We start from the raw sequence: 17036 nt of genomic DNA, 5'->3' as shown, positions 1-17036 counted from the left end.
TTCTGTGACATCCGTTTCCACAAGCGTGAAACGAGGCTGTTGGGCCAGGCCGGTGATTTTTAAGAGCAACTCCAGTACTTAAAACAAAAACGTTATTATTTTTTGTATGTCTGTTTACCTTTTCGGAAAGCGTGTAGGCCTCTTAAACACAGGGCCCAAGTCTTGTTCCCCTCCTCTAGTCGTTCCAACGCGCACCACATGTACTTCTCAGGCCCCAGCGAAGGAGCACAAATCAGGGTAGTGTACGGTCGGATGAGTCATTAGTCCTCAGGGGGAGCTGCCTTTGTGCTTCCTTGTGAACCTGCTTGTCAGCTGAGATCTTTACCCTGAAGGTAATAGGGAGCCACCGCAGGCTGCTTCTGGGTTTTAGAAAGTTCTGTGTCTTGGGCAATAATGAAAGGAAGTCTGAAGGGGACAGAGGGCAGAAGCAGAGAGACAGAGAGACACATTGTTTTCCTAGAGAATGCCCCGGGCTGGGATACTGGAGGGAGCCCATCTGGGAAAAAAGGGGATGCCTCCTGGGCACAAAAGCCCTTCCCTGGTGGTGGGGGGCATACACTGGGAGGTGAGAAAAGGCGAGACTCCACGTGTTTATAACTGGGGGAAATGAAGCACAAAGAGACCAAGTGAGTCATGTGCCAAGGATTTCTGACTTCAGGGCCTCCTCTCGGCTAATGGGAAAACCAGACTCCACTTAGTGTGTCATCCAGGGGGAGGGGGGGCTCTGCCTGTGCCAGAATGGAAGGGAGTGTCGGGGTGGGCGGTGCGGGGAAGGGGGAGACAAGTATCCTGGGCAGAAACGGAGACCCGTGCTCTGGTACCTTTATGCAGACACTCCCATAATCCAAGAAACGCTAAAATTCGCTGTAGAGCTTGTGTTATGAAACCAGAGCGGATCAAACAAAAGAGAGAAGCAAAACTTGAATCATCGTGATGAGAGTCCTTGAGGAGAGCATGCAAATCCAAGCGAAAATAGATCAGAGATGCTTTCCCAGGAGACACAGAGCTTGTAGATCTAGAACCAAACGTGTCACGTGAAAGATGGGGAGGCCAAGGTGGGGACGGGAGGGAGAGTCACACCCTGGAGATGGACATCAGGCTCTGCCAGCGGGGTCGGCACTGAGACTCGAACTCAGCTCTCTTCATTGCAGAGGTCACACCTTCACAACTCATTCTGGGTCTAACTCCTTATTTGCCAAACTTACAGATGGGCACAAGAGCAGAGGGCAATTCAAGTGACTTCAAATCCTGTTGCCGTGTGTACACACACACCTACAGACACGTTGCTTTAGTTTGGCGAGGTCTTTCTTTCACTAAGTGCCATGGACCATTACTTACCTATCTGCCTCCAGCAACCCCTGTTCAAAGGCACAGCTCATGGAACGTGAAGAAATTTATGTTATAGATGTTATAACATATATATATATATATATATATATATGTTATATATCTTATGTTATAGATGAGGACTGGAGTCCAGCATGGAGGAGGTGGCAGAGTCACTTAAATCAAGAACCAGGGCCACCTACCCCCAAATCCAGTGTTTCTCCTAGCACTGGCCCAAAACCTGCAGGAAGGAAAACTGTGATTTTAAACACACATGCATTATTTTCCATTCTCAAGTCCTCAAAAGGAAGGTGTTAGAGATGGAGACAATCCCCAGCTTATTGCTTTGGCTAAAGCCTGAAGTCTTGGCACACTGATTGTTGAAATTCTACAGAAGTCTTTTAACTTCTCTGAAAGTCTTTACCATGATGGTAACAATCACAGTCATCCATTAAGCATTGACTGAATGTCTACTTTGTACTGGCATTCTGTTGGGTCTTTGGAATGTACTTTTAATCTCTTTTCATTTCCATGATATTATGATGCAGATATTATCATCCTTGGTTTTTGTTTTGTTTTGTTTGTTTGTTTGTTTGTTGTTTGTTTTCCACAGAGGAAATACAAGTTGGAGAGGCCGAGCAATTTTCTCCAGGTCATAGACCCAGGAAGAGGCAGAGTTGGGATTTGAACCTCTATTGACTTCTGTTATGTGGAACACCTCAGATATACAGTGGTCTGTTCCCACTGTGGACACCACCTGGGAGAGGCTCACAGCCCTGGGGGCGGGGGGGCCAAGTTTCACCACACGCCATCCTCTTCTGAAGTGCTTAGCTCAGACGTGAGCTCTAGTTTACTCAGGAGGTCCGTAAGTCGCTCCCAGAGTGGAGCCCGGGGGTGGGGTTCCAAAGAGCCAAGAGCTGTGCTATGAAGAGGCTCAGATCAGAACAAAGCTCTTTAGCTTGAGAGGACTAATATCCTTGAGAGATCCAGCCCAGAGGTGTGAAGGAAACACAGGAAGAATATAAGAGGGATAGACTCAGACTGCAGAAAGGATATAGAACACGGGACATATTTGTAAGGTCTGTTTCTGGTGGAGGCCTCTCTGTGTCTTATGTGAATCCAGCTTTCCTAGCAGACCCGGAGAATTTCCTCCACAAAACAAGAATTTCCTCTAGTCTCCCTGATTGCATTTGGCTTTGCTTTAATGTCTTCAGACAGGGAGCTCATTACCTTTCAGACTATTTTAATTGTTAGAAAGTTCTGGTCTTTACGCCGGGCCAAAAATCTGTCTCCCAGATGTGTCCGCGCATTGGGTACAGCTCGGCCCTTTGGCTTACAAAGACTAAATCAGCTTCCTCCCTACCCAGCAAGCACTCTGGAGAGTCAAAGAAAACTTTCATTTTTCATACCAGTGTTCCCAAAGTGTGCTGGGCAGAGTAGTAAGTTTGCACAATATTCATGGGTGTCCTCCATAAAACAAACATATCAAAACAAACAGACAAAAGACCATAAATAGCATTCTGTAGGCATGCTAAGTCAAACCGGGTCAACCAGGTCTGTTTCCTTTAAGTCTGCTCCGAAGGCTCACCATGTTTCTGCATACTGTAAACTCCAAAATGGGAAAGCTGATCATGCAATGTTTCCCAAACCTTTGACCTCAAAAGCCTTTTTTTTTTTTTTAAACCCCTTCCATTGTACCATTTGCTAATTTCCATATATACTATTAGAAAAAGTGTTTGGAAAATGCTTCCCTACCAAAAATCTAGATTTACTGTCATCGTCTCCAAGCTAAAAAATCAGGCTCCTGTAAAAGATTCTTCTTTGAGACACATTATTGAGATTTTCTCACTATTTTTGCTCTTGTTCTCTAATATAGGGCTTGTTCTCTAATGGATTTTCAAATGAAAATACAGGAAGCCCAGTTAAATTTGAATTTCAGATAAACAGTGAATTTTTTTTTTTTTTTGGTATAACTATGTTCCATGCAATTGGGACATACTTATATGAAAGAAGAATTTGTTGGTTATTCAAAATTAAAATTTAACTGAATGTCCTAGATTTTTATTTGCTAAATCTGGCAAGTCTAGACAGTCCCTAAATGTCCCTCTTCCCTTACAAAATGTGCTCAGTACACCAGAGATGTACCAAGACTGAGACCACTGGTAATCTTGGAAGCCACTGCCAGCTACACTTTTCCCCGAGGTGTTTTCATTTTTAATTTTTTATTTATTTGAGAGAGAGAGAGAAAGCGAGCACACAGGTGGAGAGGCCGAGGGAAAGAGAGTCCTAAGCAAACTCCACACTGAATGCAGAACCAGAGCCAGGGCTCGATCTCACACCCCTGAGATCATGACCTGAGCTAAAACCTAGAGTTGGACCCTTAACGTGGCCTGAGCTGAAACCAAGAGTAGGGCACCCCTCCAAGATGTATTTGAAGGGAAGACAGTAATATTTTTATGAATTATTAGGAGTCAGTCTGAGTTGACATATACCTCAGCAAATTCCCTAGTCCTACAAAATCCTGACATCAATTTCCCCTCCCTCACCCTTATTCGTAAGTATATTTAAGTTTCTCTGGTGTTATATCGAAGAATGTGATCCAAAAACTATTTATAATTCCCTTTTCATTGTCTTGTCTTCTTAAGTTTCTTAAGTTTCTTATCTTAGACTATAAGAAACTAAAACATAGGGGCCAACCATGTCTATCGTGGTCATAGTTATATCCCTTGTAGCTAACACAGGTTCTGGCCTTTATAAAAGTTCAAACATCTCTTCAAGGAAGGAATGGGTCAATGAGCCCATCTATCAAATGTTGTCTGGAGCGCTGAGTAAATCAGATAAGCTGACACTGGGAGGGGAAGCGATTGCCAAGAGGAGTTTTCCTCATGGTGGGGATGTGTCCTCATCCCAAGTTTTTTTCTCAGAGCCATGGAATACTTTTCACCTGTGTTGAAGGCAAATCTGTTGGCAGATATGTGTGCAAAACAAGAACATCTAATTGCTATGACTAAAATAAGACGTTTTAGCCAAATGCAAGCTGTTTTCAAGAAGTTGAAATACTTCCTGGAGCCTGCAATTTTTACTGAGGTGTGGAACTTGGCCCTTCCAAGCAGGTTGGGCTGTGCCCAATGGGCGTGAGATTGGGGCACATTACACCAGCTCTTCCCGCAGAAGCATCCTGGTCCAAGAGGAATTGGGCCAAGCGAACAAGCATGGCCTCTGTGAGTCCTGCGCTGTCCAGCCGGGCAGGTTTGTGATCCCATGGCTCCCACTTGGTGATAGTGCATTGGAGACTGGCAGGAGGTTCCCGAAAGGCCTGGAGCTTTCACCCTAAGCCATGGTCGATAGAGCTGAGAGCTGCCCCATCCCAGCATGAGCTCACCCAAGCTTGGGGCTTGTCACCGTTGAAAGCAGCGTGGGGACTGTCTCTGGAGCAGGCAGTCACTTCTCTGCGGCTTGACTGCTGTGGCTTTGGTGCTGGGGAGCGTTAGCACTGAATTTGTAAGATAAAATGCCACAAAAAGCAGAGAAGTACGGTGAGAGGAGCCTGGGTCCTAGGAGGATAGCTGAGTGCCAGAAAACTTGGGTTATTTCTTGACTGAGCATGAAGACTTAAGTTCATGCCCCAACCCTGCCATGGGGTAGTTCCATGCCCTTGGGCAAATCCTGTAACCTTGGTGTTTTTTTTTTTTTGTTTTGTTTTTAAGGTTTTACTTATTTCTTTATTTATTTGAGAAAGAGAGAGAGCATGCGAGGTGGGGGAGAGGCAGAGGGAGAGGGTCAAGCCGACTCTGCACTGATCACAGAGCCTGAAGCAGGGATCGATCCCACTACCCTGAGATCATGATCTAAGCTGAAATCCGAAGAATCGAATGCTTAACTGACAGAGCCACCATGGCGCCTCTAACCTCAATCTTTCTATCTGTGAAATGAGAACAAGCAGGCTGCCTCAGAGTTGTAAAGCTTTGCTGAGATGGCAGCTGTAAAAGCCCTTTGTGAAGTGCCAAGTGCTAGATCAAAAATGAGGCGTGGTTAGGATGCAGTGTCCGCTCGAGCACAGTGCGAGGGTCTGTAGCACTTGACAGGTCTGCTAGCTCCCTGCCAGGAGAGCATAAGAGGGCACCCAACCAGGAGAAGAGAAGGATGTTTCTCACACAGCCTGAAGCAAAATAAGAAGAGCTTCAAATTACATTATATAATTCTCTTTAATTATAGAAGAAAACATTTCCAAGCACACATTGCAAAACATAAAATCTCAGCGGGTAGGAGTCTTTAAAATATCAAAAAAGCACTTGGGGACGTCTCGACAGCCTTAAGGTGTCAGGCAATAGGTGAGCCTCTAATTCAGCATGAATGTTCCCATTGATCTCCCCGGAGTCTGTCCCTGGCTCTGGGAAAGGCCCGTGTGGGCTTTGCTGGTAAACAGGAACAAAATACACACAAGCGTAGCTCCAGTTCATCGGAGGGAAAATAATGCCGAGTGCTGTGGCTGAGAAATTGTTCGCTGCTTTCTCTGTTGAGAGATGTCACACTCACCAGAGGAAAATTTGTCAATGTGCAAATATGTGCGTCCACGTGTTTACTGCGCCAAGGCAGTGAGGGACGCAATGGGACATCTCTCCTTGAAAGGCTTTCCTGCCGGGCTCTGTCTGGAATGTGCTGCTGGGGGTCCCACCCCAGTCCCCACCAGGACCTGCAGACCTCTGATTTCCCACTGTAACGTTTGTTTCGTGGTACTGCTGACTCTGGGCAAAGGGTGCTCAGGCTTGGAGCTGGGCAGGGGCTTTGCTTACAACTCTGGGAGGGCACAGGCAATCTTTATGCAACCCGACCTGCCCCTGCTCCTTTCCTTGCCCAGGCCAAGAATAGTCAATGATCATGTTCTGGAAGAAACCCTACCTTGTCGTGTGTGCTCTGAGCCAAGAGGAGTGGGAGCAGAGCTGGACGTAGAGGCAGGAGGCCAAGCCTAAAAGCCCAAAGCTCCAAAGTCCGAGTGTTTGCATCTAGATTTTCTTATTTGGTAACAGGAAAATTAGGATTCTGTTTATTGGATAGAATGGTTTTTTGTGTGTGAATGTATGCAACTGCACAGGGTCATTTCTCTCGTATGCCTACCTTTTGTGCTCTTTAGTGGGAAGGGCGGGCAAGGGAAGAAAGGGTTAGCTTTAGGCCCCAAAATTGCTTCAGAGCACCTGCACTGCAGGCCTCTGGGGGTCGCTGTGACAGAATGCAGATTGCTGGTTCCCAACCACAGCCATCAGATCAGAATCTTAGGGATGGAGGCCAGGAATGTGCATTTTCTCAGAAATCCCCCCAAATCATTTTTGGGACTCACTACAGTAAAATAAAATAGAGCCAAGAAACTGCTACCTAAACTTGACATCACTTAGGCCTTCCATAATCCTATAGAAAGAGATTTCTAAAGCTGGCCACCTCAGGCCCTTGAGGCTGACCCTCTGTTCTGTGAGGCTGAGGAGGCCAAGTGATCATTTGGAATTACAGAGAGACACTGGGAAGTGAACCAAGAAGGAAGTCCAAACGGGCTTAGAGCTGGCAATGAGTCTCAGGAGAACTGTGAGCCCCTCTCAACCCAAAAGAAACAATAAAAACCTGCCCACAGGTGGTCAGGTTTGTCTGCAATATTTAGGAACAGCTAACAGGATTTTTATAAGGGAACATTTGGTGGTAGAACAGAGACACAGTGGGCCCAATGAAGAAAACTCTCCCGACAAAGACAGTTACATTGAAAGAAAGCACGAGTTCCCCAGGACTCTAATTTTGCTTTGTCAAGAGTATTGCTGTTGTGATTTTAAAAATTGTTTTCTCCTTCTGGAGAAGTGAATATATTCAGAAATATCAGCCTTCCCTTCTTAGCACTGGAACAGTAATAATAGAACCAGCTAGGAGAGACAGTCCCCTCCTGGGTCCTGGTACCTTGTCACCAACCCCACCTCTTGGAGCCTGGGTCTTCTTAGTACACTTGAAAGGTAATGGGCTTACTCCACGCCAATTCCCACCCAGATATTCTCTAATGTGAAACCTCGGATCCTGGCACAGAGCTGGGCACAGAGATGGGAAAAGGCCCCCAAAGCCAGATGCCAAGGGCTTCCTGCTGTGAAGGTCAGGATTTCACTCAGAGCAAACCAATGTGCTGGTACCAGGAGCCCTCCTCTCCCTCCTCCCTACACCCAGCAGGGGAAGCCTGCAAACAGTGCCTGAATGATGGTGAAAGAAGGGGTGCTGCCCGCTCTCCAGGCAATCTGGTTTCCTCTTTCATACTTAACCACAGCCTACCACCCCCGCCCCCCAACCAGCATGGGCTTGAAATTAATCAGGCCTCAAGAAAAGAATCCCCAGAGAATGAAACAAAGTGCACACAGTAAAAATGTCTTCACACGGTCCTCTCTCCTCTTCTCTCTGACCTGACACCCCTCCCCACCCCCCACCAAGGGGGAAAGATGGCATAGCCTAGCAGCAAGGCATTCGGGCTCTGGTTCAGAACACCTCCGTTTCACTCCAGTGGGTCGTGTCATCTTTGGCAACTTAGTTAACCCCTGTGAGCCTCAGTTTCCTTATTTATAAAATAAGGACAGTGGTACCCATTCTGTAGGGTGGGCTGAGCACTAAATAAGACCGTGTGCAAAAACTGCCAAGCACAATCCGAGGTTCATAGTAGCCCTCTGGATATGCTACAGAGTAGCAGTCTTAGCCATGATTCTCACCAGAAGTGGTCTGTGCGATAGAAGTCTGCTGTTGTACTTTTCAAACAGTGGATATTGGTCACTATATAACTTGAATAGATTTATTTTAACATTAGTCAACTGGCTGGGCTGGAGGCATATAACACAAAGCAAGAACCTTGCCCCAGGGGTTTAGTGATCAGTTTCCTATGTTTTAAAAGCAGACTAGAGCCCACTGGGAGAAAGCATGCTTTCCAAGAGAAAAGTAGGGAAACATTGTTTTCATCAACTAACAAGGAAGTGGGGGGCATGGGCATTGTGTTTAATTGACAGAATTTATCTTTGTAAACTCATTCATCAAAATGTGATCCTTGGACCACCGATGTGAGAAAAACTGGGGGAGCTTTCTAGAATGCAGATTCTTGGGGCCCCACTCAGATCTCCCAATCCAGATGCTCTGGCAGTGATGATTCCTCTGCACCCCTAAACTTTGAAAACTGCTGGTCTCTGTATTTTGCCAGGCCAGTTATGACATCTGGATCATATTATACATAAACTATATTCAAGGAGAAATTGTGAAATTATTATCTGTGGGTCCAAAGTTGTGTAATAATCAAATTCATTTTTATTTAAAAATATATCTATACCCTTGGGACGCCTGGGTGGCTCAGTGGGTTGGGCCGCTGCCTTCGGCTCAGGTCATGATCTCAGGGTCCTGGGATCGAGTCCCGCATCGGGCTCTCTGCTCAGCAGTTGTTCCCTCTCTCTCTCTGCCTGCCTCTCCATCAAATGTGATTTCTCTTTTAAATAAATAAATAAAATCTTTAAAAAAAAAAAAAAAAAAAAAAAAAAAAAAATATATCTATACCCTTGGGGCGCCTGGGTGGCTCAGTGGGTTAAGGCCTCTGCTTTCGGCTCAGGTCATGATCCCAGGGTCCTGGGATGGAGCCCCGCATTGGGCTCTCTGCTCGGCAGGGAGCCTGCTTCCTCCTCTCTCTCTGCCTGCCTCTCTCCCTACTTGTGATCTCTGTCAAATAAATAAATAAAATCTTTAAAAATATATATATATATATATCTATACCCATTGCCTAGCCATGCTTAGGACAAAGACTGGAAGCACCCACATCTTGTTTAACGATGGCTGTCTTTAGATGGTAATGTTATGTGTGATTTATCTCATTCTGTGCTTTCCTCCATTTTTAAGTGTTCTGCAAAGAGCATCTATTACCTTTTTAATGAGAAAAAAAAGGTGATTTTAAAATAAAAACATTGCAGCCAAATGTGCAGCCTCAGATGCTTTCTGAAATCTTACAGATTTCTGGAAAAAGGATACACAAGACTCATGGATACCAAACTATCTCTCGTTTGAGATGATGAAACCAGGTCTAGAGAAGGAAAGTGACCTGCCCGCAGTGGTCCAGCAGGTTAGTGGCTGGGCTGTGAGAGACCCCAGGTCACCAGGCTCTTGGGTCAGAGGGCTTTGAAGTGTTCCGTGCTTTCCAGGGACCTGCCTCCCTTCCTTCCCGCCCTGTGAGGGTGACGGAAAAACCACAGGAAGTGCACTGATTCTGAGGGTGGAGAAGTATGTAATAGCCTTTGCAGAGAGGGCTTTGCAGCTCTTATTATTCTCTCTCTGGGAGTTAGTAGGTCATTTGCAAAAGGCATGGGAAGAGCAGCTGATGAAAAGGTCTAATAGTTTGGAAAACTGCTTAACCTTATTTCTCTATTTCTGGATTTCCCCCCATGGCCAAGGACTGTTGAGATCCTGATTTCCCCCGGAGGTTTCCTGTTTAGGAATGCAGTGAAACCTCTGAAATCCAGAGGAATTGGGGAGAAGGCCAGCTGGAATTAGGGAACGGTCTGAATACTTTTTAAGAACATTCAGGTCTATTGTTTTCAAGGACACAGAGGCCCAGATTTGGAAGGATCTTAGTCCAGCTCCTGCTCGGTGCAGGAAACTTTTGTGCTTCATCCCGCACAGAGCTTCATTTGGGCTTCTCTTGAATGCTTCCAATGACAGGAGGCTCACTCTTCTGATAGATAATCTATTTCAAATGTAAAGTCTATTTTTCACCTGGGCTGGGAATCTACCTTCCTCTAAGTTTCTGCTTGTCTTCTGGTGTTCATATAAAATCAATGTGCTCCTTTTCCCCCAGATGATCCTTAAATATTGGAAGGCAGGTACCATGCATCAAAAAGGTCTTCAGAACATCCTCCTCTGCCAGCTGACCACCCTCAGGAAACTTAATCATTATTAATCATTATAGGACAAATGTCATCAATTCTAATTAGAATTATGGTCTACTGGCTCTTCCTAGCTATATAAATTCATACCTGAAGAGAGCTTAGAGACCACCTGCATGGGCCTCATGATTTTACAGAGGAGTAAACTGAAGTCTGCTGAGGAAAACTGCATGACCCAACATGAGAGAAAGAGAGAGAGGGAGAGAAAGAGAGCCCTAGAGGGGACCTGAAACCTAGTTACCTGAATCCCAGAGCAAGCCTCTTTGTACCTCACTCTGCCTCCTATTATTCATAAGATACCAGTATTTCCCAAGCCCTTGAGAGTGCTTGGGAAGTTTGTTTTCTTAGGTATTTCAAAAATGCCTCCTTCAAATTATATTTGCACTGTCACTGAAGGAGGGATTAGCGCAGGGTGGAATTTCGTGGACATGATACTGTCAGTGAAAAGCCTCGTTCCAAATGCACTCACTGTCCTTGCTCTCCGCGGTCAGAAGACCCTCTCCTCCAAATGGACAGCACACCTTAGAGGGCCGCCTTGGCCTGCCATGTTTCCCATCAGGCCCCAGCGGCCCACTCCATTTCTGGGAACTTCCCAACTTCAGAACCAAAAAGGAATGCACCAGGATGTGAGGTGGGCTGTGTTTCTGCTCTACCCCGTGCTCCTTTTAAAGTTTCAGGTCCTCTTTTCAGTGTTGCCTGAATCTCAGCAAAAAGACAAAGCAAAGGCTCAGAAACAAACTAGGCACTTGGGTGATAGGTTTCCTGTCCCAGGCCCCGGCAGCCCTGCAGTCACATGCTTCGAAGGGCACATTCCTTCCTGCCCCAGCCCACAGCAACCTCCCTCTTCTCTCTGAGAGGTATTGCGTTTCCAGTTCTTACCCTCGGGTCTGGCACGGATGATGAGCTGCCTTGGGCTGCTTCCTGGTCTGCATGGGTTTGGGCTCAAGGGGACCCGAGTTCCAGTCCTGACCCTGCAGCTCGCCACTTTGTGCAGCTTTGGAAAGTTGTCTAAGCCTCTGTTGTCTCATCTGGTAGGAGAGGACAACTACATTGCCTACATCGTAAGGCTGTTCAAATGATGTCATGGCTAAAAAGGTGTCTAGCGCTGTCCTGATCATTCAGGAAGATTCCATAAAAGGGATCTGTTTAGTATTATTCATCTTATGCTACAGAAGGTAGAGACTGAAGCCCATACTCTTCTCACGTGGCACACAGTAGGTGCTTCAGAAATGCTCCTCACTGATTCTAGCCTGGGCTTCTCTTGGTAGTAGTTTCACCAAAAATATGCTGTGTACCATGTGACCACAGGTTCTACTTCAAAGCTCCCTTTTCCCCAGATTCCTTTCCCTGAGAGTGACCTCAGTGAGGAGGCCCACCCTGGCCTGCCACTTTGCACACCTGTCAGCTTGCATCTCAGGATAAGGTTCTCATTTGACAGACTCTGAGAACTTGCTGTCCAGGCAAAGAAAACTTTTATGACGATGAATCCAACACAAACCTTATGTAACCAATCTGTCAGCAAATGGAGGGACAGAGGGACAGGGACAAATGCCTGCCTACTTCCCCTCCCCCTTGCAAAACAAAAAAGGGCAGAAAGCGAGAGATTGAGACCTTCCTGAAATATCCGTTTGTCAAGACCCTTAAAATTGATCAGAGTTTTTATATTAAAAGGATTCCTAAAGGAACATGAATATGGCTAAACTCCCTTGTACCTGAATTTTAACTGAAATTACATTAGAGGCTTCTCTAAGCAAAAAATATATATATATACAACATTTTTTTTTAATAATGTTTATTGTCCATGGGACTTACAAAGGTGACAGAAAAGTTTGCAACATTTTTTTTCTACTTGAAATTTCTACCTGGAGTGGCTTGAAATTCCTGGAAGGCTAAGGAATCTTGTAGCTTCCCCCTGAATGCTGAGGGTATCCTAGTACACTCGTGCAGAGTAAAAGAATAATTCTTTCTCTTGCCCCTGTTGCACATTATTTGGTCATCGCCTGAATTTTGTGCTAAGGACCTGAGAGCAATAAGAACATCCACTGAGTCTGTTACGTGACAGCCTGAGGGAAAAGCTTCCACAATTGAGGGTGAGGACAGAAGTCAATAATCAGGCAGTGGAGGGAATACAGCAGTTTCTGGAATAACAGCTGAGAGCTGGCTTCTCCGGCTATTACCCTGTCCCTTACATCCTTGGCTTCTTACCTCCGGCAGGTCATTCCCCTTCATAGACTTTTCATCTCCTCGGATGCCCAGTGCTTTCTATGGGCTCTTGCAAGTCCCAGATCCTGTGAGGCCACCAGGAGGGTGAAGATTAGCTGGAGAAGCGGCCCACACCCCTGGGTGGGGGGGTCCAGAGCAGGTGGAGAATGTAAGAATGGGCAGGGAAGCCCTTGGAGAACTAGTAAAAGTGCTGAGGGGTACCCACTCTCCCATTCACCACGGCACGTTCCAGGAACTCGGGCACCTAGCTTTCCCCCTGAGAGCTGAGCCTGCACCCGGACACCCATCACTGAGCTGACAGGAAGCTGAGGAAGCCAGTGCTTTTCTGGTTGGGGACCTTGGCTGGGACAGCAGGGAAGAGAGAAGTGGAGTCAGCTTCAGGAGCGGGTGAAGTGGCAGTGAACCTGAGGGCTGACCCTTTCCAGGCTGCCGGTTGCCAAGGAGGACGGTCCACTCGGTCAAACCTGGGCCAAACTCTGGCTCAGACCCACGGGCAAAAATAGAAAGGGGGTGGGAGAAGCAATGTGTTTACTTTTGTGATTTTCCCCTCCTGTGCCTCTTCACGGTATAAGAACCTCTGCACAAAAAGGCAGTAGACTCACAGGCCTCGCCTCCATGGATAAGCCCTCCCAAACACTGCACGTCCCCCCAAAGACAGTCAGTGTCGGGGTGGCTGGAAGGTGAGTTCGGAAGGCAGCATGGATGGGGGGGGTGGCTTGGGGGCTGCCACTAACTGGGCAAACGGTGGAAAGTCCCTCTCGGATGCTCTGCCTAAATCAAGCAGTTGCATTAGACAGAATCTACCAATCTCTCTAGATTTTTGAAGCTTCTCTCTGTGGTTCTCAGCCGGGGGTGATTTCACCCCTCGAGGAGTCTTTGGCATTTTTCCGAGGGTGCAGCCGGCATCTGATGGGGAGAGAACAGGGATGCCGCCGCAGCTCTGACCGCACACAGGACAGCCCCCTCGCTACGGAGAGTCACCTGGCCCGCTGTGGTAACAGTGCCAGAGCTGAGAAGTCGGGCTCTATACCCAAGTGAGGAGGGTCAGAAGCACGGGGGCGGGGGTTGGGGGGAGGGGGAGACAGAAGGAAAGGAGGAGGAGGGGCGGCGATCCCACTCCGAGTCTTGAGGTATTTGTCGGGTGGGTGTTTTCCAGCTCTGTCCCTAGGATCAGTGCCCTTTCCAGGTTTCCTTGGAGGTAAAGGGCTTTGTTTGAGGACCTTGCTCATAAGACCATCTTCCTTCTCTTTAAAATGCCAAACTCTGACGCAGTACAAAGATTTCCACTATAAGAGGCAGCCACTGTATCATAACATGAGCAGCTAGTGAACAAGTAGGACTTGCAGGTGGGTGGTGGCGGGGGCGCACGGAGGGACAAAACAGAGGCCCATAACTCCGTCTCTGTGAGTCAGTGTTTCTGCTCTAACAAGGAATCCTCACCATGGGACCGACCAGCGAGACCAGCTATGCTGACAGCGGGCGGAACTGCCCCGAGGCACTGGCCTTAAGAGAGATACAGGTTTGCAGCAGCAGATTCAAAGGCAAAGGAAAGGGTTAAGCAATCAGTGCACGCCACTCCTGTATCATCCTGTATTAAGTCCCTGGGCAGTTATTACAAGTAGTTACCTGCGGTTTCCAGCGGGGGAGGCGACCACACTCCACTCAAGGGGTTTTTGGAGAAACAGGTGCAATGAAGTCATGGTCAAACAATTTATTTACTGTAAACTTTAGACTTTGCTCAGGAACACAACTGAAACTGCCCCTCAAGTCCATGCCTACAACACCCTGTTTGAGCAAATAAGAGGAGCGGGGCGAGTCCGTGTTCACAGCTGAAAGGTCCGAGATACTCAAGATCCTCCAGTGCAAGGGTACGGGAAGGAAAGACTCCTTCACATACAAATTACCAGCAGCAGTATATATGTATATATATTACCCCTAATACTTGACCAATGAGGTAGATCCACGGAAAAGTCATCAAAACAGAGCAGCCCCAGGTCCTCTGGGACTGAAGCCCTTCAGACACAAACAGACACGTTCCATGCAAAAAAAGGAACTCAACTGTACAAGAAACAATCACTCGAATAGGCTTTCTCTTTTTTTACAGCTTAAAAAAATAAAAAAAGGCAGAAGGCAGCCCTTCTGCACATCTCTATACAATTTTATTCTAAATGTATTACACTCAAGTTAAATAGTCTGTGTAGTGTTTTGTTGGGAGAGGGGGGTTTCATAAAAAGTAGAAAAACTGCCTTAGAGCAGTGAGTCGTTTGTACTACAATTCCTCCCTTGTGAATCAATGCTATCGTTAGGCACAGTACCTTGACGGTTCGCAAGGCCTTCCGTGCCTGGGGGGTCCTCACACAGCAGTTCGCTGTCTTTCTCCTGCCCCAGGTGACATCCACTGTGCTCCCCAGTGTAGTCGGTCCTGCTGTTACTGTTGTTGGAGTAGCCATTCCCATAGGCCTTCAGGGAAGACCTGCGCAGGCAGAGAAGCTCCTGGAAGGCAATCCTGAAATCCGGGCTCCGGCAGTAGATAAGGGGATTGAAAGCAGAGTTGACATAGCCCACCCAGTTTAGGAGGATGTAAACTTCCTTGGGGATGAGGTTATCCTGGATCACGTGCACTATGTTGACAATGAAGAAGGGCAGCCAGCACAGGGTGAAAGTGCCCATGATGATGCCCAGAGTTTTGAGGGCTTTGTGTTCCTTCAGGCAGAACTTGGAGGCCCTGCGATGTCCGTGCCCACTCCGCCCATCCTGCTCCACTTGGCTGAGGTTTTGGGCATGGAAGCGGCCCTCAGATCTGTCGATCTTCTGGAGCTGCCTCTGGGCCACCTGGAAGACCCTGGAGTAGACGAAGACCATGACCACCAGGGGTAAGTAGAAGGACACGATGGAGGAGGCAATGGCATAAGCTTGGTTCGTGAAGAAGTCACAGCATGTCTCCTTGGCATAGCAGTTGATGGCTTCCTGGTGGGTGGCCCGGTACCAGTGCATCTGGATGGGCAAGAAGGAGGTAAGGCCCGACACGATCCACACCATCAAAATGACCACCCGGGCCTTATTCTTGGTCAGCAGGCTCTGGTACTTGAAGGGTGATGTGATAGCAAAGTAGCGATCCACTGCAATCACGCACAGGGTCTCGATGCTGGCCGTGACGCACAGCACGTCAATGGAAGTCCAAAACTCACACCAGAAGTTGCCAAAGGTCCACATTTTCATGAGGATGTGGCTGGCCCCAAAGGGCACCACCGCCAGGCCCATGACCAGGTCAGCACAGGCCAGGGAGGTGATGAAGTAGTTGGTGACCGTCTGCAGACGCTCGAACTTGGCGATGGCTGTGATGACCAGCACGTTTCCAAACACGATGGCCAGGACGATGAGCGACATGACTATGCCCATGCCCACCACCCACGCCTCGTTACGTTCCTCCGTGCCATCTTGGTCCGGCGCGTGGCTGCCGTTGGGCGCCAGCAAGAAGACGCTGCGGTTCCCGGGCTGCCCCATGGCGCGCAGGCTGGCAGGTGAGCGCACAGGCTGCCGGCGCACCGGCCGCGCCTCAGCGGGCGGACCTCCGGCGCGGCGCTGCGGGCAGCGAGCGGACGCCGGGAAGCCTCATTCAGCGGCCGGGGGATGGCTGTGGTGGGGATGCGTCCTGCACTCAGCTTGCGGGGTGCTCCGGGCTCCCCGTGAGCGTTGGAACCAGCTGGCGCTCTGGAGAAACCGCCCCGGAGTGCGCGCTGCCCGTTATGTGCACAGGACTTTAGGGACCTGCCCTCCCCGTGACGTATGGCAACTTTCAGCCAATGGCGGGCGGGCAGCCCCAAAGGGGCGAGGTCCCCTCCCCTTCCCGCCCTCCCCTCCCCTCTCCCGCCCCCTCCTGGGGCTGGCACGGGCGGGGCCCAGCTGCTCAGGGGCGGCGGACCGGCCACCTCTCCCTGCCGGCTCCCCGGCTGGCCCCGGAGGCCTGCAGCTGGGGCTGGCGTGCTCACCCGCCGACCCAGGAGCCTTGGGCTCTTCTGGGGGCTGCTACCTGTCTGGCCCGGGCGCTTGGGCAGCCGCTCCCCAACATTCGGAAACAGAGACGACAGTGCCCACCCAGACACGCACGGGCAGGCACACTTGCACCCCGACAGACATGCTCAGACTTATACAGAACCCACAGCCACCGACACCGAGACACACCCGCCCAGCGCACCCACAAGCACACTCGCGCGCGCGCGCACACACACAGAAGCCCACAGGCACAGTCACCCCTGTCCAACAGAAACGGGGCCAAGACACAAACACAGAAGCACCCAGAAGCACAGAGGCATGGGCACGCACACAGAAAGAAGTAAACAACGCACAATCGCTGGCTTGGAGTTACAGAGCGCCACAGACTCGGACGTCCCCGTCCAGGTACTCTATCCCCTCACACTTGCATAAGACCCCCAACTTCTCCCCGCCCCCGCAACCTAGAAGCGCAACCACCCGGCAACAAAGACGCGCGCACACGCACACGGGACACATTCCCTTTCAAACATTTGGCAGGACCACAGGAGGTGACTTCAACAGCTGCCCGAT

The 17036-nt window shown here is 48.7% G+C and overlaps 1 protein-coding gene across 1 annotated transcript; it reads right to left on the bottom strand.

Moving 5' to 3' along the window:
• Positions 1-14169: 14169 nt before the first annotated feature.
• Positions 14170-16216, bottom strand: ADRB2 (adrenoceptor beta 2). Its single transcript, XM_013051221.2, has one exon. It carries the CDS (start codon positions 15975-15977, stop codon positions 14721-14723), a length of 1257 nt encoding a protein of 418 aa, XP_012906675.1. The 5' UTR covers positions 15978-16216; the 3' UTR covers positions 14170-14720.
• Between the last annotated feature and the right edge of the window lie 820 nt (positions 16217-17036).

This window comes from Mustela putorius, unplaced genomic scaffold (assembly GCF_011764305.1).
Source record: "Mustela putorius furo isolate JIRA1106 unplaced genomic scaffold, ASM1176430v1.1 tig00000407_pilon_pilon_pilon, whole genome shotgun sequence".
In the NCBI taxonomy this organism is placed as follows: Eukaryota; Metazoa; Chordata; class Mammalia; order Carnivora; family Mustelidae; genus Mustela; species Mustela putorius.
The sequence above is the reverse complement of the archived record's forward strand: the minus strand, read 5'-3'. Positions and strand labels throughout refer to the sequence as shown.